Source organism: Orussus abietinus, unplaced genomic scaffold (genome assembly GCF_000612105.2).
Source record: "Orussus abietinus isolate OABI.00-Male unplaced genomic scaffold, Oabi_2.0 scaffold381, whole genome shotgun sequence".
In the NCBI taxonomy this organism is placed as follows: Eukaryota; Metazoa; Arthropoda; class Insecta; order Hymenoptera; family Orussidae; genus Orussus; species Orussus abietinus.
In genome coordinates, this window is record NW_019394555.1 from 30243 (window position 1) to 51497 (window position 21255).

The 21255-nt window shown below is 42.0% G+C and overlaps 3 protein-coding genes across 3 annotated transcripts; 2 read left to right on the forward strand and 1 right to left on the reverse strand.

The window, feature by feature from the left end:
• The first annotated feature begins 802 nt into the window (after positions 1-802).
• Positions 803-2135, forward strand: LOC111674017. Its single transcript, XM_023432707.1, has 2 exons — positions 803-1307; positions 1575-2135. The coding sequence occupies exons 1-2, from the start codon at positions 1115-1117 to the stop codon at positions 2060-2062; spliced, it is 681 nt and encodes a 226-aa protein (XP_023288475.1). The 5' UTR covers positions 803-1114; the 3' UTR covers positions 2063-2135.
• A 125-nt stretch (positions 2136-2260) lies between these two features.
• On the forward strand, positions 2261-5717 carry LOC105694356. Its single transcript, XM_012414909.2, has 2 exons — positions 2261-2444; positions 4852-5717. Exons 1-2 carry the CDS (start codon positions 2384-2386, stop codon positions 5412-5414), a joined length of 624 nt encoding a protein of 207 aa, XP_012270332.1. The 5' UTR covers positions 2261-2383; the 3' UTR covers positions 5415-5717.
• Positions 5718-8243: 2526 nt separating this feature from the next.
• LOC105694337 (enolase) lies at positions 8244-19587 on the reverse strand. Its single transcript, XM_012414875.2, has 7 exons — positions 19412-19587; positions 19022-19118; positions 17555-17728; positions 17337-17494; positions 14048-14348; positions 11801-12087; positions 8244-10630 (listed from the first exon to the last, which is right to left on the reverse strand). Exons 2-7 carry the CDS (start codon positions 19082-19084, stop codon positions 10309-10311), a joined length of 1305 nt encoding a protein of 434 aa, XP_012270298.1. The 5' UTR covers positions 19085-19118; positions 19412-19587; the 3' UTR covers positions 8244-10308.
• Positions 19588-21255: the final 1668 nt, after the last annotated feature.

The following is a 21255-nucleotide window of genomic DNA, read 5'->3' on the forward strand; positions in this document are numbered from 1 at the left end:
TGGGTGTACGGAATTGTTTCAAATTTTACAACCTGAATATAGAGGCTGTAAGGAAGGTCCTCACGCCTATGAAATTCCAATTGTTAAATCATTTGTTTATAGGCATTTTGTAAATTTTTTATTAATGCAATTTCATGGGTGTGAGGACCTTCCTTATAGTCTCCATATTCACGTTGTCAAGTTTGAAACGATTTAATATACCCTGTTTGGATAAAAGTTTCATAAAAAAGATCTCTTTGACGGAATCGTTTCAAGATCGGCACTTTTGGACGAGAATTTTCGGACATGGCATAAAGATGGCGACACCGGTTTCTGATCCATGAGAATATTGCCAGATGCGTGCCGTGTGTATGTTTTTATTGTTATAGATTTGTCATATCTAGTACTTGATATTTTTGCTGTTGTTTTTCACATTTGTGTTGACGTCTAGTACTGCATGTCACTAATGTCAATTGACAAGAAACGTGCATGGGGTTCGATTTAGGTATTACATTTGGCAACCTTCCCCTAGATAATCCTTTGAACGCAGTACAAGTTTTACTAAAGCCGGGGTCACGCTGTACACATTGAGGATAAAAAAGTAATTGGAACTGCACTTAAGGGGATGTGAAAGTGGCGTCTGATAAGTCAATAGTTCATGAAACTTTTCTACGAACTGGATTTACCGAATCGTTTCAAACTTTACAACGTGAATGTAGAGGCCCTAAGGTAGATCCTGAAACCCATAAAATTTCATTTTTTATAAAAAATTGGTAAAGCATATATGAACAAATTAAAAAAAAAATTGAAATTTTATGGGCGTCGGGACCTTTTTTACAGCTTCCATATTCATTTTATTAAGTTTGAAACGATTCGGTATATTCAGTTCGGAGAAAAGTTTCATAAACGACAACTCTTTGACACCACTTTCACATCACCTTAAGATGTCGCTGAAACAACATTTCAGACTTTTTTCTGCATCGCTTTACGATGAACACGTTTCATGTGATATCGAAGTGCTCGGTTCGGCTCGGATTAATTAAATAACGGCCCCGGCGTCGAATTAATTAAATAACGCAATAAAACTTGAAAGTGATCATGTGTTCAAAGATTACCTAAATAAGAAACGGTATTCATGTCCGCCATTATACCAATAGTGCCACATAAAATGATCTTTGATACCAATGGTACCAGTGGCACACTGGGAGACATCAATGCCCTCCCATCCTGCACAGGCGATGCCGTATCTGCAGGGGAGGCATTCATGTACGCCATTGTACCAATAATACCAATAGTGCCACATAAAATGATCTTCGTTGATACCAATGGTAGTACACTGGGAGACATCAATGCCCTCCCATCCTGCACAGGCGATGCCTTATCTGCAGGGGAGGCATTCATGTCCGCCATTGTACCAATAGTGCCACATAAAATGATCTTCTTTGATACCAATGGTACCAATGATACACTGGGAGACATCGATGCCCTCCCACCCTGCACAGGCGATGCCGTATCCGCAGGGGAGGCACTCATGACCGCCATTGTACCAATAATACCAATAGGGCCACATAAAATGATCTTCGTTGATACCAATGGTACCAATGGTACACTGGGAGACATCAATGCCCTCCCATCCTGCACAGGCGATGCCTTATCTGCAGGGGAGGCATTCATGTCCGCCATTGTACCAATAGTGCCACATAAAATGATCTTCTTTGATACCAATGGTACCAATGATACACTGGGAGACATCGATGCCCTCCCACCCTGCACAGGCGATGCCGTATCCGCAGGGGAGGCACTCATGACCGCCATTGTACCAATAATACCAATAGGGCCACATAAAATGATCTTCGTTGATACCAATGGTACCAATGGTACACTGGGAGACATCAATGCCCTCCCATCCTGCACAGGCGATGCCTTATCTGCAGGGGAGGCATTCATGTCCGCCAATGTACCAATAATACCAATAGTGCCACATAAAACGATCCACGTCCACCTGGGACTCTCTTGCGCCCCATCGGGGAAGAAGTCCCGCGGCGAGGACCGCTCGAGAAGCGAGCGGCGAGTACGTAGTTGAAGAAGTTGTTACGCCGATAATCGTCCGACGTAGAGATCTATTGTAACGGTTAATAAAAAGAGAAAGGGTTGTACATGGGCGAAAGTGGCTCGCGAGGTCCCCCGATAGGCCGGCCGCTAATGGAAACCCTCGAAGGGCGCCTGCCTTATCCGGGCATCTCGACTCCTTGTCCCGCGCCTCCATCTCGGCCCCCGGCACGCCCGACCCGGCACGCCCGACCCGGCTCAGTGGCTGGCCGGCCCTCGGGGAGCCTCCGAGGCGCCGAGGCGACGTCCTCCGCACCCCGTCCTAGGCAACCAGACCCATGCGAGCGGCCTCCACATGGCCCTTCTAGAGGAGTCCACCCAGGTCGAGACCTCTACGGACCCTTCGGAGTGGAACGGTAAGTCGGGTGGTTACGATGCGCCTATTTTGCCCTGAAGTATCCTTAGGACTCCTTAGCCAACTCAAATTGTAGGGTTTTCTTGTGGTTTTAAGGGGTTACACCATTTTGACCCACCCAAAAATAACGGTTTTTCAAGAATTTTTTTTTAAGAATTAAAGCGTTTTTATCCAAATTAAAGTACAGTAAGGTATTATACTACTATTGAGAGACCAGCATTGAACAATAGAAAAGGTGTAGTGTTTCACCAAGATAATGCGAGACCTCATACAAGTTTCTTAACTCGCCAAAAGCTTCTACAACTTGGATGGGATATACTGCCACACCCACAATATTCTCCAGATCTGGCACCTTCTGATTATTACTTGTTCCGGTCTCTACAACATTTTTTGGACGGTAAAACCTTTACTTCAAATGATGAGGTCAATAATCACCTGGATCAGTTTTTTGACAGCAAAAACCAAACATTTTATGAGCGTGGAATCATGCTACTGCCAGAAAGATGGCAAAAGGTATTGGACCGGAATGGACAATATATAATTCAATAAGATATTTATTCGCTATAAAAAAATCGTCTCTCATTTTCATAAAAAGAAACGAAATTACTTTCCGAACAACCCAATACATTCGCCCCACACTCGTGCAACACTGCTGTAAGAAAGTATAGCTGAGCTGAAAATGCTATAAGACATTGGTAGACAATGAAGAATTCCGGCGCATCTCCGAAACCTTCTTTTAGGACCCTCTCCAGATATCCTTTAGCATCATTTCCCCGAAGACTTTCAGATGTGCACGTGTTACAAAACCCAACAAAACCTCATGGATGCTATTGTTCGACCTCAAAAACGCTTCACAACGCCTTTGGTCTTGACTGTTAATTATAAATATGTTGCACCTAGCAATAGTTCATTTAATTAAATATTTCTCTCCGTGCTGAGAGCATGGAGATTAGAGACCAGGAGAACGAACACAATGTTATAGAAGTTCCCTCAAAATCGGATATAGGCGCCCCCTAAGAAAGAAATATTTCTTTGTTAGGCGGCGCCACATTCGCTTAGGGACCACTACTTGAATAACGCACGGGCATGGATTTAAAGACGAACAATTGCAACACGGTTATATTGTCCAAATAAACTAAGGTAAAATATTCAGTATATATTTTATATATAAAATATTTTTATGAGCATTTATTTATGACATATGTAAGTACTGTAATCATAAAAGTTTTGGTTCTGGTAGTAGAACGTCAAGTCTTCCGAATTTTCAATTTAACAGGCCTCCCGCGTTGTCTGGGATTCACAAGATTGCGTACTCCATGTTGGTCCTTTAGCGGTAGAGTCGTCATCTACAGAGAAAACTTCAAGCAACGTTCTGTATCCTTTTCCGCGAGCACGAGCTCTTACAAGGGACCCTATGCAGGTCGTCGTCCTGCAGGGGGTCGAAACTGCCATGTTTGGGGTGTAACGCTTTATGCACTACCGCCATCTTCGGTTGGAGTAAACCTTCTTCGCGAACTAAAATATTTGGCGGGCTATTCAAATTCATTTATTAAACGAAGGGATATTTTCGGAATTTAAAAAGTACTTGCAATGATCAAAACAGACGTTGCTTAAACTGACACATAAATGTAAGAAAACGGTATATTAAACATAAAAGAAGTAACAAAAGTGTCAGTGGCGCAACGCCTGTTTTAAATCACTGTAAGAACTGAAATAATTACATTAAACATTAGTTAAAAAGTAACATATTTATTAAGATAAAAATATTAATTATTATGAATGTATAAATATACAAATTCTATACAAATTTAATTTTTGTTACGATTACTTTCATGGATTAAATGCGATCTACACATCGCATTTAATCCATTTAATTATTACAATTATTATAGTAAGAAACTACAAACTGTTCTTGATTTACACTTTTACTCACAAACTCACGTTCGCGATTTAATACTCGAGGTAATCGAAACTTGTAAAAATATTGCCACTAATCGAGGTTAGGTTCACTTTGGTTCACTTGTCTCGACTATTTTTATGCGCATCTACTCTGCGCCTCCTGGAGTCTCTTGCTATTGGTTAGAAAATTTTTTCTCTGTTCTCTTTCTATTAGACTGAAAAGTAACGACACCAGCGCAGTCTTTGCTTGGAGTAGGTGAACTAACTTCAGCGTTACACTTCTCCCATAAGGAGTGTCGACCCCCTGTCCTCCTGTAGGCCTATTCTGGAACTCGTAACAACGGATATCGTTATCGTTAGCCTATTGAATTGACACGAGCTAACGATAACCATATCTGTCGTAGCAAGTTACAGAATAGGCCTCCACGATTCTAGTCTCCCTGGTAGAGAGCATCGAGCGCCAACATAGGACCCAGGCTTCTATCGAAACCTCTCAATTCTCTGCCCAGGTACCACGTTATCCTCGCCGGAAGCGCAACCCCTCGACGTGACGCCCGAAGAGCTGCTCATCGTCCTCTTCGTGCTGGTGCTCTGGGTGGCGGCCATCGCCCTCTTCATCAACCGCTGGGGCAAGATCCGGATGCTCGAGCCGTACCAGCCGAAGTTCCAGCAACAGCAGCAGCATCAACACCGGGCAGCGAGTGGGTCCCTCGCCCTTGCTCCGACCCCGGTCCAGGTGGCGCCACCGAGTGTGCCCTCCGGACTGCTGCGACCTCCAGGGTCGTCTCATCAACCTCGGAGGAGTAGTGCTGTACCCTGGTCGGAACTGAACTCCAGTGCTCCGCTGTTGGAAGCCAGCCCAAGACGCGCCAGGAGCGCCTTCGACCTTCAAGTGCTCACCGAGGCGTGCGTCGACCTGGACGAGGGGCCTCCACTGCTGCAACTCGCAGCGTGCGGAGACCCTGTCAAGAAGCCTTCCGGGAGGCCTCCGAACCGCCGGAGATGCCGCTCCGGGGAGAGGACATCGGAGAGACCCAATCCTCGGCGACGAGAACGCGTGTCTCGCGTGTAACGCGCATCAGTCGCGGTCGCGACCAAGCCAGGGGGGTGACATTGCCATGTATTGGGGTGTAACGCTTATGCACTACCGCCATCTTCGGTTGGAGTAAACCTTTCTCGCGAACTAAATTATTCGACGGGCTATTCAAATTCATTTATTAAACGAAGGAATATTTCCGGGATTTAAAATGTACTTGGGGGTGACATTGCCATGTATTGGGGTGTAACGCTTTATGCACTACCGCCATCTTCGGTTGGAGTAAACCTTTTTCGCGAACTAAATTATTCGGTGGGCTGTTGAAATTCATTTATTAAACGAAGGGATATTTCCGGGGTTTAAAAAGTACTTGGGGGTGACATTGCCATGTATTGGAGTTTATGCACTACCGCCATCTTCGGTTGGAGTAAACCTTTTTCGCGAACTAAATTATTCGGTGGGCTGTTGAAATTCATTTATTAAACGAAGGGATATTTCCGGGGTTTAAAAAGTACTTGGGGGTGACATTGCCATGTATTGGAGTGTAACGCTTATGCACTACCGCCATCTTCGGTTGCAGTAAACCTTTCTCGCGAACTAAATTATTCGGCGGGCTATTCAAATTCATGTATTAAACGAAGGAATATTTCCGGGATTTAAAATGTACTTGGGGGTGACATTGCTATGTATTGGGGTGTAACGCTTATGCACTACCGCCATCTTCGGTTGGAGTAAACCTTTTTCGCGAACTAAATTATTCGGCGGGCTATTCAAATTCATTTATTAAACGAAGGGATATTTTCGGAATTTAAAAAGTACTTGCAATGATCAAAACAGACGTTGCTTAAACTGACACATAAATGTAAGAAAACGGTATATTAAACATAAAAGAAGTAACAAAAGTGTCAGTGGCGCAACGCCTGTTTTAAATCACTGTAANTTTGAAACAAATGGCATGGAATTTTCCGTGAAGTTGTACATACGTGAATATTTTTAGCTGGAGGTAAATACGACCCTATAATCAATATTTTCTAATAGTTATTATTACTCTTTAGCTTGAACTTTGAAGTTGATTGAAAAAAAAAGTTATTTAAACGAAGAAACCTAAAGTATAAATAACAAAATTAACGTTCTCTTAAATTCTCAATGTTCCCGATAACTTACGGTATGTTTCACAGTTACTTTCTCCAATTTAATGTTACCGAGAATTTTCGAACTCTATGCACAGGGTTTCTTATGCGAGTTCGTGTCTGCGGAAAAGGATACAGAACATTGTTTGAAATTTTCCCTGTAGATGGCACCGCTATCGCTAAGGGATCAACATGGAGTACGCAATCTTATGAATCTCATTAAAGGCGGGAGTCCTGTCAAATTGAAAACTCGGAAAACTTTACCTTCTACTACCTGAGCCGAAACTTTTTTTAATTACAGTACTTACATATGTCAAATAAATGCCCATAAAAATATTTTATAGATAAAATATGAATTGAATGTTTTATCTTAGTTTATTCGGACAATATAACCGTGTTGCAATTGTATGTCTTTAAATCCATACTCTACTATTATGGCGAAGATGTACTTCAATACAGATGTATTTGTATGAAGGTAGAGGTACTTACGTGAATTTAAGGTTTTCCTAAACATACATAACCATTTGTTGAAATAGCACGTCTGAAAGTCGCTCCAACAGCCACGGATGTTGCGACATAACAGAGCCATGGGCGATAAAGGACATTTAAACATTATTTCAGAAACTTTGATGTCCTTAGTCATATTTCGAGTTAGTCCATGTTTCGATTACTGATTTTACGAATTGGTTACATGTCTGACAATGGGTGCATTCAGAGGAGACAACTGTTGAGTGATCGGTTAGCGCTCATCTGCTGAATGGGTACGTTCACTCAACATGTTTACCGATCGGACGCCATTTTATGTATCACAAATTTTCTACGCTACTTATGCCCAACGGTGGATTAAATTCAAATTTAAACCGTGTAGATTCGAGTTAAAGAAGCAAGGATGGCAAATGAAATCAATTATTACAGTGAAATGTATGAAGTAAACGGTCTTCGGTACGATGTATGTAGCAGAGAGAGCAGAAGTGTATAAAATGTTACAAAATGGTACATACGTCATTTCGAAATGTATACTTAACCTTAAGGTGAAGTGAAACACGTCGAGGAACTTGGTCGACGTCGATAAAGAAGATTTTTCTAAATGCCTACGTTGCCGACGTTCGTTTTTATATCGACAGCTGGATTAAATTATATTGGGTATCGTACCAAATGGCATACTCCACCTGTCGTTTTCGTACAATAATTATAAAGAAATCGAAATAAAACTCCAGAAATCCTCTGGATTCGTGCTTTCTGGGGCCCTGATTGACTGCAGAGGGACCCCCTGCGCCATCTGTGATTTCCAGGTGAATTAAATTTTCCCTCCGAGACCTCGTATTACCGTCGTTTTAGCATAGAAGCGCACACAACACTTTTTTTGCCTTTATCCCGTTCAAATGCGAGCTTATCGATTACTAGTGTTCTAAATTGACGTAAAATTGTCCTGACCCTTTCGATTCTCATATCAGAGCCTTCGATAATTGTATATCGATCGAAATATGAGAGCTCGACGCCATTTTGGTTCTGGTCTGGGCTAAGTTAAAACATTTTCTCCAAAAATCCAAATTTTGAATGTGTCAGGACAATTCTTAGATGATCAGGAGTGATGTGTCAGTTTCGGACCATTTGATCTAATACCCTTAAAAAAGAAGTGTTGTATTCGAATCGACTGATTTGAAGGGTGTTTCACTTCACCTTAATTGTTTACGAAAGAACGGATTGGCCGAGGTCACCTCGAAGAAGAGGTACGTTTAATTCCGTAGAACTCGCTTTATTCGTTATTACATCTGTTTGTAACAATCTAGAGAACTGAAACTAAGTGTAGGTTGCGATCCACGCGACGACTATGTCGAGGATAAACACCAGAGGGCGCCAGTGTTTGCGGTTCGAAGCGGAACCTAGAAGTTGGAGAAAATATCTCGGGAACTTTGTGCGAGTGATCCAGGCGAGGATTATGAAGAGAAGCGCCAGTGGATCCTTCGGGAACGTAGTGGAGTCCGGAAGAGGGGAAAACATGGATCTAGGAATAAAGGAATGGGGTCTAGTTAGATTCTAGACACGGGACGAAAGTTCGAGACGTAAGAGAAAGGATCTGTGGCGGCCATTTTCCGCTGTTACACCCACAAGTGCGATTTTGTACATGAAAGTCAGCCAAAAGTCGGCCATTTTCCGTTGCTACACCCACAAGTGCGATTTTGTACATGAAAGTCAGCCAAAAGCTTGTACCCCTACCTCACATTTAATTTTAAAATACGTCTTTTAGGCGTTCACGAAGTTATATGCAGTTGTCGTAGGCGACGTTCAAGAATTTTCTTTTCATAAATAAAATTCATTTTTTAATCGAAAACGGAGCGTGATTTCATGGTAAAATTATTGAACTTAATATAGCATTTTTTCTTTGTCAAGATGTATTTAAAAATTGGCGACGTACGGCAATTCTTTGAAAGATTATTTTTTTGTTTTGCGGCGACCAGGATATCTCAAAAAATATTTCACCGATCGGTTTAACATTTTTAGGGTTCATTCTACACATGGAGGACTGCAGAATGAACGAAGGATTTTTTTTTTCTTTTCTTTTTCTATGAAAACTTGCTGTTTTATTAAGGAAAAGTGAAATGTTATAAGACGAAAAAAAGTGATTTTTCAGCAATATCCCTGCCATTTTGGTAAAAATCGGGATTTCGAAAAATCCTTTCTTTTTTCAACAGTCCTCCACGTGTAGAATGTGCCCAAAAAAATGTTCAAGCTGATCGGTGAAATACTTTTTGATATCATGGTCACTGTAAAAAAAAAAACTTTTGGAGAATTGCCGTACCTCGCCAATATTTTAATACATCTCGAGAAAAAAAATTATATATTAAGTTCAATAATTTGACTATGAAATCACGCTCTGTTTCCGATTGAAAAATGTATTTTAGTTGTGAAAACAAAATTCTTGAATTTCGCCTGACAATTACATATAACCTCTTAAAGGCTTCAGATGAAAACTGCTTTTTAGTACTTTAATGTCTGCAGTCAAAAGACGTCTTTTAGCGCTAAAAGTAAGGCATGAATACGGACCACAGAACTAAAAGATATAAAGATTGTGCAACGGTGCCGTGCATTGTTTTTAAGAACTTAAAAATCGTACACGACGACAATGGCACTTGTAATCCTGTATATCTCCGTTTAGAACACGTGAAACGGAAAATATCCGTCACTCGTTCCAAGGGATAAACCGACAAGTAAATAAATACGAGTATCAGTAGATACATTCATTAGTATCGACATTTTTTCTGATACTAAATACGTATCGAGTACTCCTTATCGGCGCAAGTGACGAATAAAGGTATCAGTACTTCTTTTCGGTGCAAGTGATAAATAAAGGTCTTTTCTAGGTATTGATTTTGAGTATGTACCGGTTCAATTCTAAGTTTTGTACTTTCTTTCCGATATCAAGTATATAACGACACTTTCTTTTCGGTACTGAGTATGTATCGATGCTTTTTTTCGTTTGGTTTAACTACTAAAAAAGGTTTAGCTACTAAAAAAAGTAGCAAACCAGTAGCAAATGAAGGCACCGACACTTTGGTGGTATCGGTATATCCCTATCTCTCCGCATACGTCACGAGCTTCTTTCTGCATACGTCACGAGCTTCTCTCCGCATACGTCACGAGCTTCTTTCCGCATACGTCATAAGCTTCTCTCCTTATACGTCACGAGCTTCATCCCGCATTCCGTCTTCCTGGGTCCACGGGGAGGAGGGTCCCGGGCGGCCCTAGCGCCGCCCGGGCGGGCGGGCAGCGCCGCCAGCGGTGGATTACGGATCCACCGGTCAAGCGGAGGGATTGCGGAACTTCTCGCCGGCGAACTTGGCGGCTGCGCCAAGTTCCTCTTCGATCCGCAGGATCTGGTTGTACTTGGCGAGTCGCTCGGACCGGCAGGGCGCGCCGGTCTTGATCTGCCCGGTCGACAGACCGACCACCAGGTCGGCAATGAAGGTATCTTCGGTCTCGCCGGAGCGGTGAGACACCATGGTGCCCCAGCCGCTGCTCTTGGCCAGATTGTGCGCTTTGATCGACTCGGTCACGCTGCCGATCTGGTTCACCTTGAGCAGCAGGCAATTGCACGCCTTCTTTTCGATGGCCGTCTTGATCCTGCGAAAGAGGAAGTTAAGGTAAAGTGAAACACCCTTCAAATCAGTCGATTCGAATACAACACTTTTTTTTTAAGGGTATTAGACCAAACTGTCCGAAACTTTGACATCTAAGAATTGTCCTGACACGTTGAAAATTTGGATTTTTGGAGAAAATGTTTTAACTTAGCCCAGACCAGAACCAAAATGGCGTCGAGCTCTCATATTTCGATCAATATACAATTATCGAAGGCTCTGATATGAGAATCGAAAGGGTCAGGACAATCTTACGACAATTTAGAACACTCTGGTAATCGATAAACTCGCATTTGAACGGGATAAAGGCAAAAAAAGTGTTGTATGCGCTTCTATGCTAAAACGATGGTAATACGAGGTCTCGGAGGGAAAATTGAATTGACCTGGAAATCACAGATGGCGCAGGGAGTCCCTCTGCAGTCAATTAGGGCCCCAGAAAGCACGAATCCAGAGGATTTCTGGAGTTTTACTACGATTTCTTGATAATTATTGTACGAAAACGACAGGTGGAGTATGCCATTTGGCACAATACCCAATATAAATCGACCCATCTGTCGATATCAAAACGAACGTCGGTAACGTAGGCATTTAGAAAAATTTCCTTTATCGACGTCGATCAAGTTCCTCGACGTGTTTCACTTCACCTTAAGGTCATATGAAAGAGTCAGCTTATATACAGGTTTTGTCCGAAAAGTAATGTCAGTCCCGTTACCGACGTTTACATTCACTTTGAAGTTTTTTACAGCCTATACTGAGAATTATGCAAAACGGAAGCGTTCCATATGTGCCCATAATTATGAAAGTGGTCTAAGTCAAAATTAAAAAAAAAAGTTTATCAGTTATTTCACGCCATATTATTTCAAACGAAATTAATTCAATGTAATTTCGAAACAAAAAGTATATGACTTAGACCACTTTCATAATTATGGGCACATATGTCATTTCGGTATAGTAACTATAAGAAGATGGATGTAAACCTCGTTTCGAAGTTCGAATCGTTTCAAACTTTACAATGTAAATGTGGAGGCTATAAGAAAGGTCCTGGCCCTCATGAAATTTCATTTTTTATAAGAAATTTAAAAGATACCTATACAAAAATTGTTTAAATGAAAATTTCATGACATCAGTGGGTTGGATGGACTCGGAGAAGACGTACCTCTCAGGGTTGGTGACGGTCAGGTCGTCGCCGACGATCTGGATGGGCGTCGACGCCGTCATGGCCGCCCAGGAGTCCCAGCCGTCCTGGTCGAAGGGATCCTCGATGGACACGATCGGGAACTCCTTGACGAAGTCGAGGTAGAGGTTCTTCAGGGCCTCCGGCTCCAGGTACTGGGCGGGGTCGGACTTCTCGTTCTTGAAGTCGAGGTCGTACTTGCCGTTCTTGTAAAACTCGGAGGCAGCGACGTCCATACCGATCTTGATCTTCCCCTCATAACCGGCCACCTGCAATACCGACTGAGTTAATTCACGATTCCGTTCTTACCGGCTTGGAAGTAACTATAACGCGCTCATGGACAGAGGATGTATCGACCTCGTACATTAATCCAATTATGAAGACGGCAGAACCGAAAGAGATAATAGAGACGCTACTTTTCCTCTCCTATCTTTCCATAAAGCGGTTACGCAGCGCAATGTAGCGATGGCTGATCTAATGATAAGAAAAACAGCCCCTTTGTTTTCTGTCTTCCAGATTTTGTACCATTATAGTGAGATGTATGGACCTTGCGCGCTAATCTGACTATGAAAGCAGTAGAAACAAAAAATAGGTACTAGAAAGGCTTTTCTTCGCATTTTCCTTACACAGAATGTTTACGCAGCGCAATATAGCGATAGTTGATTAAATGATAAGAAAAACAGCCCCTTTGTTTTCTGTCTTCCAGATTTTGTACCATTATAGTGAGATGTATGGACCTTGCGCGCTAATCTGACTATGAAAACAGTAGAAGTAAAAAATAGGACCTAGAAAGGCTTTTTTGGCACTTTATACAGAACGGTTGTGCGGCGCAATATAGCGATAGTTGATTCAATGATAAGGAAAAAGCCTCTTTGTTCTCTGTCTTTCAGATCTTCTGCTATCAGAGTGAGACGTATGGACCTTAAACGCTAATCTGACTATGAAAGCAGTAGAAGTAAAAAATAGGACCTACAAAGGCTTTTTTGGCATTTTCTTTATACAGAACAGTTATGCAGGGCAATATAGCGATAGTTGATTCAATGATAAGAAAAACAGCCCCTTTGTTTCCTGTCTTCCAGATTTTGTACCATTACAGTGAGATATATGGACCTTGCGCGCTAATCTGACTATGAAAGCAGTAGAAGTAAAAAATAGGAGCTAGAGAGGCTTTTTTCGCACTTTCTTTATATAGAACGGTTACGCAGCGCAATGTAGCAATAGTTGATTCATTATGTGATAGTTGATTTTTTAAAGGATTTCCTACGAAATTGATTTAAAAGCGAGACACGAGTAGGGTCGGTTTTAACAGTGCCCTAAAATACGCCATTTAAGGTGAAGTGAAACACGTGGAGGAACTTGATCAACGTCGATAAAGAAGATTTTTCTAAATACCTACGTGGCCGACGTTCGTTTTTATATCGACAACTGTACCGAATTATATTGGGTATTGTACCAAATGGCATACTCCACCTGTCGTTTACGTACAATAATTATAAAGAAATCGAAGTAAAACCCCAGAAATCCTCTGGATTCATGCTTTCTGGAGCCCTAATTGACTGCAGAGGGACCCTCTGCGCCATCTGTGATTTCCAGGTGAATTAAATTTTCACCCCGAGACCTCGCATTCCCATCGTTTTAGCAAAGAAGCGCATACAACACTTTTTTTGCCTTTATCCCGTTCCAATGCGAGTTTATCGATTACCAGAGTGTTCTAAATTGTCGTAAAATTGTCCTGACCCTTTCGATTCTCATATCAGAGCCCTCGATAATTGTATATTGTTCGAAATATGAGAGCTCGACGCCATTTTGTTTCTGGTCTGGGCTAAGTTAAAACATTTTTTCCAAAAATCCAAATTTTGAACGTGTCAGGGCAATTCTTAGATGATCAGGAGTGACGTGTCAAAGTTTCGGTCAGTTTGGTCTAATACCCTTAAAAAAAAAGTGTTGTATTCGAATCGACTGACTTGAAGGGGGTTTCACTTCACCTTAAGGCTAAAAGTGAGACATGAGTAAGGAGCTTAGAAGGTAGCAGAGCCGAATGAAAGGGTTATATCGCTCTATTCTTCTGCATATGCATAAAAGAGCTGTGTAGTTCAACGAGGCGATTGTTTATCTCTAATGAAATAAATGGCCCTTTTGTTTCCTCCGTTCCTTTTCGCTGTCTTCGCAAGAATATCAAGGGAATGTCCGCTTTTGTAGGCTCCTGACATCCAAAGTCATTAAACTCGCCTTGATGGCGTCGACGATGAGGTTCAACGCTTCCTTGTTCTCGAGGATGTTGGGCGCGAAGCCACCCTCGTCGCCGACGGCGGTCGCGTCCAGGCCGAACTTCTTCTTGATGCCGGCCTTGAGATGGTGGTAGACCTCGCTGCCCATCTTCATAGCCTCGGTGAAGTTAGCGGCGCCAGTCGGCAGAATCATGAACTCCTGCATGGCCAGCTTGTTGCCCGCGTGGGACCCGCCGTTGATGACGTTGAACGCCGGCACCGGGAGGACGATGTCCTTGTTGCCAGCCAGCTCGGCGATGTATCTGGAATCACGAGCAAGAATGAGAAGTTATCGCAGCTGAGGTCATAAACTTTGCAAGCGAAGAGCCCACAAACTTAACACTTTGCCGTCCGCACGATTCGTAAATATTTATTCGCTTGGCGCCGGCAGCGCTAATTCGGATCACTTGACTTGTCGCCGGCCGTTTTTGACGTTATCGACACCACTGTGGTGTCGCCGGCCGTTGGCCAAAAATTTGCGCACATCACCACTGTGGTGTCACCGGCCGTTGACCGCTAGTTTGCGCACGTCACCACTGTGGTGTCGCCGGACGGCATAGTGTTAACAATTCCTTCGGTATTCTCGTTTATATGAGAGCGATTTTTGATAAGTGGTCATTTTCATATTAAATGAGTGCTACGACATAATGTCAATGCTCTTTTAATTACAGGTAACCCTCCTATAACACGGTTTCGCTATAACACGATTCGTAAATTGCGGGAACCCTCCTACAACACGACATCCTATAACACGGTTTCGCTATAACGAGTCATTTTTCTTGAATACAGACCCTTCCACGGAAAGAACTCGAAAATTCAAAAGGAAGCTGCAAAACTGTTTATCTCCATACCGCGAAATTTACAATGACCTAGTAAAAACCAGCAAGCAAAGTTCGATTACAGATTTTTTCAAGAGGGGAAAACATACAAAAACCTTAAATACAGAAAAAAGTTCTGAAAGTGAAGGGGATATCGTTCCACCGAAAAAACGTTCTCGGTTGATTATACTGAGCAGTGACGACGAATAAATTCATTAAATTATGGTTGCATTAGATTAAAATATTTTTTTTATCCTTTGTGTTGTACATACAGTTATATTTTTAATAAAAATTAAGTTGTTTATGTCGAATTAAAAAAAATATTTGTTTTTAATAAGTTTTTGGAACGTAACCCCCCTTTTTATACTAGCTCTGGGTCTCATGCAACACGGTTTCACACAACACGGCATTTTCTAGGAACCTAACTACCGTGTTATAGGAGGGTTACCTGTATTATATATTTTCAGAACCGTGCGAAACATTTACTTTTCAATATTTCCATTTAATCCTTGTTCCGGCTATAGGCACAGGTATACAGATTGAAATGCCATTTCATTTTTTTTTTCATTTCCAATGCACAGAACAGCCAGAATCACGTCAGCCGTCAACCTACTTATTTTTCACATGTGTTTCTTTCGCCGTAAAATCGATTCCAATCCATATTTTGACTTCAAAAAATTCCGAGTGACTGTATAAATCTAAATAAATATATTTTTAAAACTCCAAGACGGGGTAATTTCCTGGCTCGTTAGAAAAAAAATGCACAAAAAAGCGAAAAAGTACAGCCGTCACCAGGTACGGCTGCCTTAAGGTGAAGTGAAACACGTCGAGGAACTTGATCGACGTCGATAAAGAAGATTTTTCTAAATGCCTACGTTGCCGACGTTCATTTTTATATTGACAGCTGGATCAAATTATATTGGGTATTGTACCAAATGGCATACTCCGCCTGTCGTTATCGTACCATAATTATAAAGAAATCGAAATAAAACTCCAGAAATTCTCTGGATTCATGCTTTCTGGGGCCCTAATAGACTGCAGAGGGACACCCTGCGCCATCTGTGATTTCCAGATCAATTAAATTTTCACTCCGAGACCTCGTATTCCCATCGTTTTAGCATAGAAGCGCATACAACATACAACACTTTTTTTGCTTTATCTCATGAGATTTTGAAATGACAAATAATCGTCCGTTAGTCTTTATCGCGTTAAAAACATCACATTCTGTATATTATGTACGGATTATCGTATCGCTTTGCGTACCTTAGTTGCAAAATTAAAAGCATTTTAGGTTATTTATGTCGATAGGAAACGTTTTAGTCACGTAGAATTGCAGTTCCCCATTTTCCCGCAAGTAGCGCTCACATCATTGGATCAGCGAAAATCTGAGATCCTGGGTCCCGATTTCGGGGCCACTTTTAGTGGATCTTTCTTCGTCGTTTAATTAGCTCCATGTACTCAATCGTTCTTCGTCGTTTAAGGTGAAGTGAAACACCCTTCAAATCAGTCGATACAAATACAACACTTTTTTTTAAGGGTATTAGATCAAACTCTCCGAAACTGACACGTCACTCCTGATCATCTAAGAATTGTCCTGACGCATTCAAAATTTGGATTTTTCAAAAAAATTGTTTAACTCAGCCCAGACGGGAACCAAAATGGCGTCGAGTTCTCATATTTCGATCAATATACAATTATCGAAGGCTCTGATATGAGAATCGAAAGGGTCAGGACAATTTTACAATTTAGAACACTCTGGTAATCGATAAACTCGCATCTGAACGGGATAAAGGCAAAAAAAGTGTTGCATGCGCTTCCATGCCAAAGCGATGGTAATGCGAGGTCTCGGAGTGAAAATTTAATTGACCTGGAAATCACAGATGGCGCAGAGGGTCCCTCTGCAGTGAATTAGGGCCCCAGAAAGCACGAATCCAGAGGATTTCTGGAGTTTCACTTCGATTTCTTTATAATTATTGTACGAAAAGGACAGGTGGAGTATGCCACTTGGTACAATACCCAATATAATTTGATCCAGCTGTCGATATAAAAACGAATTTCGGCAACGTAGGCATTTAGAAAAATCTTCTTTATCGACGTCGATGAAGTTCCTCGACGTGTTTCACTTCACCTTAATTAGCTCCATGTACCCAATCGTTCTTCGTCGTTTAATTAGCTCCATGTACCCAATCGTTCTTCATAGTTTAATTAGCTCCATGTACCCAATCGTTCTTCATAGTTTAACCGTTTGACTGTTAAGTAATTTTTGCAAGAACGCACGAAAACTGCGGAGCAACCAAGAAACACTGAAACTCGCAGCGCAAAAGCGCTGCGTCGCGATTTTCGAGACAAATGAACACAGCGCTTTTGCGCCGCGTAGCAGTCAAACGGTTAATTAGCTCCATGTACCCAACGCGTACTGCGTCTTCGACCCACCTGTAAAGGGGCAGGCCCTTCTTTGCGGCGCCAGCTTTGCAGACCGCAAGAGAGACGCCCAGGATGGCGTTGGCGCCCAATTTCGCCTTGTTTGGGGTGCCATCCAGCTTCAACAGGAACGCGTCGATGTCAGCTTGCTGGGTCACATCCAGGTTGGCCTGTCGGTAACGAGCTCACGGTTATCAGAGGTTCGCAAGAAGGGGTACCTGGACTCCTACCTTGACTAGCTCCGGCGCGATGGTGAGGTTGACGTTGTCTACGGCCTTGAAGACCGACTTCCCGTGGTATTTGCTCTTATCGTTATCGCGCAGTTCCAGCGCCTCGTGGACGCCCGTAGAAGCTCCGGAAGGTACGGCTGCCCGGAAGAGCCCATTCTCGGTGACCAGATCGACCTGAGAAAATAAGCGAGTAAAACGTTATCGAATAATCAAACCAGGGCTCCAGTGCAGAAATGTTCTCGATGCAGAACCCAATGAAAGATCTATCTAACGTGTCTGGACGAGCAGGATTTAACGGCTGTGTGAACCTGGAATCCAGTTTGAGGTACGAACAAAATTAAGGTGAAGTGAAACCCCTTTCAAATCAGTCGATTCGAATACAACACTTTTTTTTAAGGGTATTAGACCAAACTGCCAGAAACTTTGACACGTCACTCCTGATCATCTAAGAATTGCGTTGACACATTCAAAATTTGGATTTTTGGAAAACATTTTTTAACTCAATCTGGACCTGGACCAAAATGGCGTTGAACTCTCATATTTCAATCGATACACAATTATTGAACGCTCTGATATGTAAAACGAAAGTGTCAGGACAATTGTACGATTTAGAACACTCTAGTAACGGAGAAACTTCATTTGGACAGGACAAGGATAAAAGAAGTGTCTTCTGCACTTCTGTGCTAAAACGAAGGTAACACGAGGACTCGGAGAGAAAATTTAGTTAACCCTAAAATCACAGATGGTGCAGGGTGGCACTCTACAGTCAATTAGGGCATAAAAAACTATAAGTCCAGGAGATGCTTGGAGTTTAGCATAGACTTTTTTTTATAAATATTGTACGGAAACGACATATGGAGTACACCATGTAGTACAAAACCTAATATAATTCGACACACTACTGATATAAATACAAACATCAGCAACAGTAGGTATTTAGAAGAATCTTTTTTACTAACGTCGATCGAATTTCTCAACGTGTTTCACTTCACCTTAAAGAATTCATCCATCTTTACAGAAACTCAGAACGATATGGCCATTTTGTGCTCAAAAATTAGAATGTTAACCATTGAAGGGTGGCATTTTAATTGTCGTACAACTGTCTTGACTCTCTTGTTTCTCATATCAGAGCCTTTAATAATTGGATATCGATCGAATTATTAAGACTCGATGTCATTTACGTTCTGGTCTGGACTACGTTAAAAAATGATGTTCAAAAATCTTAATTTCAAAAGTGTCAGGATAATTCCTAGGTGCTCACGAGTCATTTATCAAAGTTTCAGACATTTCTATTTATTATCCTTAAATAAAAATGTCTTACTGGAATTGACAATTTTAAGGGGGATTTTACTTCACCTTAACGAGCATTAAATGCTAACACTTCGTCCGAGTTTCTATAAGAACCCTTGAATTTTTTTTAATTTAGGTCTCGTCGCTACGCTTTCTAAATACTTTGCATGTACTCACCTCGACGGTGGGATTACCGCGAGAATCGTAGATCTGACGAGCCTTGATGCTCTGGATCGGCATTTCGAAGCTGGCGAAGAGTCTGCTCGACAATGTCCTGCAAAGAGGAAATCCCGGTTAAGGTCACGTCTCCTCCCTCGTCAAGGTGACCCGGTGACCTAGCCGCGGCCCAAGGTCACCCCTTGATAAACTGCGACCCGCCCGCGGCTGATAATCAACCGTGCGGGGATGATCAAGGTTGAGGTTATGAGACCGAATAGCGACCTGGAGGACGGCGTCAAGGAAGACGCGGCGACGAGCCGGATGTCCGCAGCTTCTAAGAGCCGGCAAAGGCGCGACACAAGGGGCGACGGAACGCGCATCACGTCGACGAGAAAGAACTTCACTCACCGGACTGGCACCTGGATAGTCCTCTCTGTTTTGCGCGATCACGTCGACGACGAAATGTCCAATAACGTCTTTTTCGTGGGCGACTTTGAACCGGTCGAGATGTCTTCGACGACCGCCAGCAACCGTCGAGATCAATTGCCGAGAAACTTGTGTGACTGACGAGATATGCCCTTGCCGGGAACGAGCAGATGAATCTAGGGGAAATTCCCCACGCGTCGCGCGACCTGATTGGACGACGCGGCGACGTCACCGGCAAATTTGAAATCGTGGGGGTCAACACTGCCATGTATTGGGGTGTAACGCTTTATGCACTACCGCCATCTTCGGTTGGAGTAAACCTTCTTCGCGAACTAAAATATTTGGCGGGCTATTCAAATTCATTTATTACACGAAGGAATATTTCCGGGATTTAAAATGTACTTGGGGGTGACATTGCCATGTATTGGGGTGTAACGCTTATGCACTACCGCCATCTTCGGTTGGAGTAAACCTTCTTCGCGAACTAAAATATTTGGCGGCCTATTCAAATTCATTTATTAAACGAAGGGATATTTTCGGGATTTAAAAAGTACTTGCAATGATCAAAACAGACGTTGCTTAAACTGACACACAAATGTAAGAAAACGGTATATTAAACATAAAAGAAGTAACAAAAGTGTCAGTGGCGCAACGCCTGTTTTAAATCACTGTAAGAACTGAAATAATTACATTAAACATTAGTTAAAAAGTAACATATTTATTAAGATAAAAATATTAATTATTACTTTTTACCTGGGCCTTTAAGGGAGGACTGAAAAAAACTGTTACATATTTGAAGAAACCTAAAATATAAATAAAAGAAACAAATGTTCTCATAAATTATCAATATTCTCGTATCTTTCAAAGTTACCTTCTCCGATTTTATATTACCGAGAATTTTCTAACTCTACTGTCTATGTATAGTTATCTCTTAGCAGTCAATAATTTTGATAATTTTATCGTTACTCATGAGTTGTTGAATAATTGCGCACTTTTTGAGATAATGAACTTAAAACGCTGCGCCTTTTCTGAATAGGCACGATTATACATGTGGACTGTCATAAAAGTATTAATCGTTTGGGGTCTTTGCATATTTTAATATTATTGTTTATGGGCATATGCAAGATTAAATAAAGTATGGGTGCTAATTATTGGCGGTGGATTTTATTTTTAATCGTCAAAGTACTGGACTCGGAACAGGTGGGTTTATCATTGTTTTAAGGTGAAGCGAAACACGCCGAGGAACTTGATCAACGTCGATAAAGAAGATTTTTCTAAATGCCTACGTTCCCGACGTTCGTTTTTATATTGACAGCTATATCGAATTATATTGGGTATTGTACCAAATAGCATACTCCACCTGTCGTTTTCGTACAATAATTATAAAGAAATCGAAGTAAAACTCCAGAAATCCTCTGGATTCGTGCTTTCTGGGGCTCTAATTGACTGCGGAGGGACCACCTGCGCCATCTGTGATTTCCAGGTCAATTCAATTTTCACTCCGAGACCTCGTATTCCCATCGCTTTAGCAAAGAAGCGCATACAACACTTTTTTTGCCTTTATCCCGTTCAAATGCGAGTTTATCGACTACCAAAGTGAAAGTGCGAGAAGTGAGCGCTCTCATAAAAAATACGTAATAAACTCCTTCGTGTTTAAACCGACTATAAGCAGCCTTAGGCTCGGTTCCGCAACTTGAATTAACCAAAATTGAACTGGTTATACCGTGTTTATACTGGATGGAAACTAGTCAGTCTTCGTTTAATTCGAGTCGTGGAATCGGGCCTTAAACTCTGGTTAATTTGAGTTGCGGACTGTTGTGGACCCG

Coding starts and splice junctions, on each gene's coding strand:
- LOC105694356 (XM_012414909.2), top strand. CDS start 2,384: ATGGCCCTTCTAGAGGAGTCCACCCAGGTCGAGACCTCTACGGACCCT. Junction 2,445..4,851: donor GGACCCTTCGGAGTGGAACG/GTAAGTCGGGTG, acceptor TTCTCTGCCCAG/GTACCACGTTATCCTCGCCG.
- LOC105694337 (XM_012414875.2), bottom strand. CDS start 19,084: ATGCCGATCCAGAGCATCAAGGCTCGTCAGATCTACGATTCTCGCGGT. Junction 14,349..17,336: donor AAGGGCCTGCCCCTTTACAG/GTGGGTCGAAGA, acceptor TCGTGATTCCAG/ATACATCGCCGAGCTGGCTG. Junction 10,631..11,800: donor ACCGTCACCAACCCTGAGAG/GTACGTCTTCTC, acceptor CCTCTTTCGCAG/GATCAAGACGGCCATCGAAA.
- LOC111674017 (XM_023432707.1), top strand. CDS start 1,115: ATGTCCGCCATTATACCAATAGTGCCACATAAAATGATCTTTGATACC. Junction 1,308..1,574: donor GATCTTCGTTGATACCAATG/GTAGTACACTGG, acceptor TTGATACCAATG/GTACCAATGGTACACTGGGA.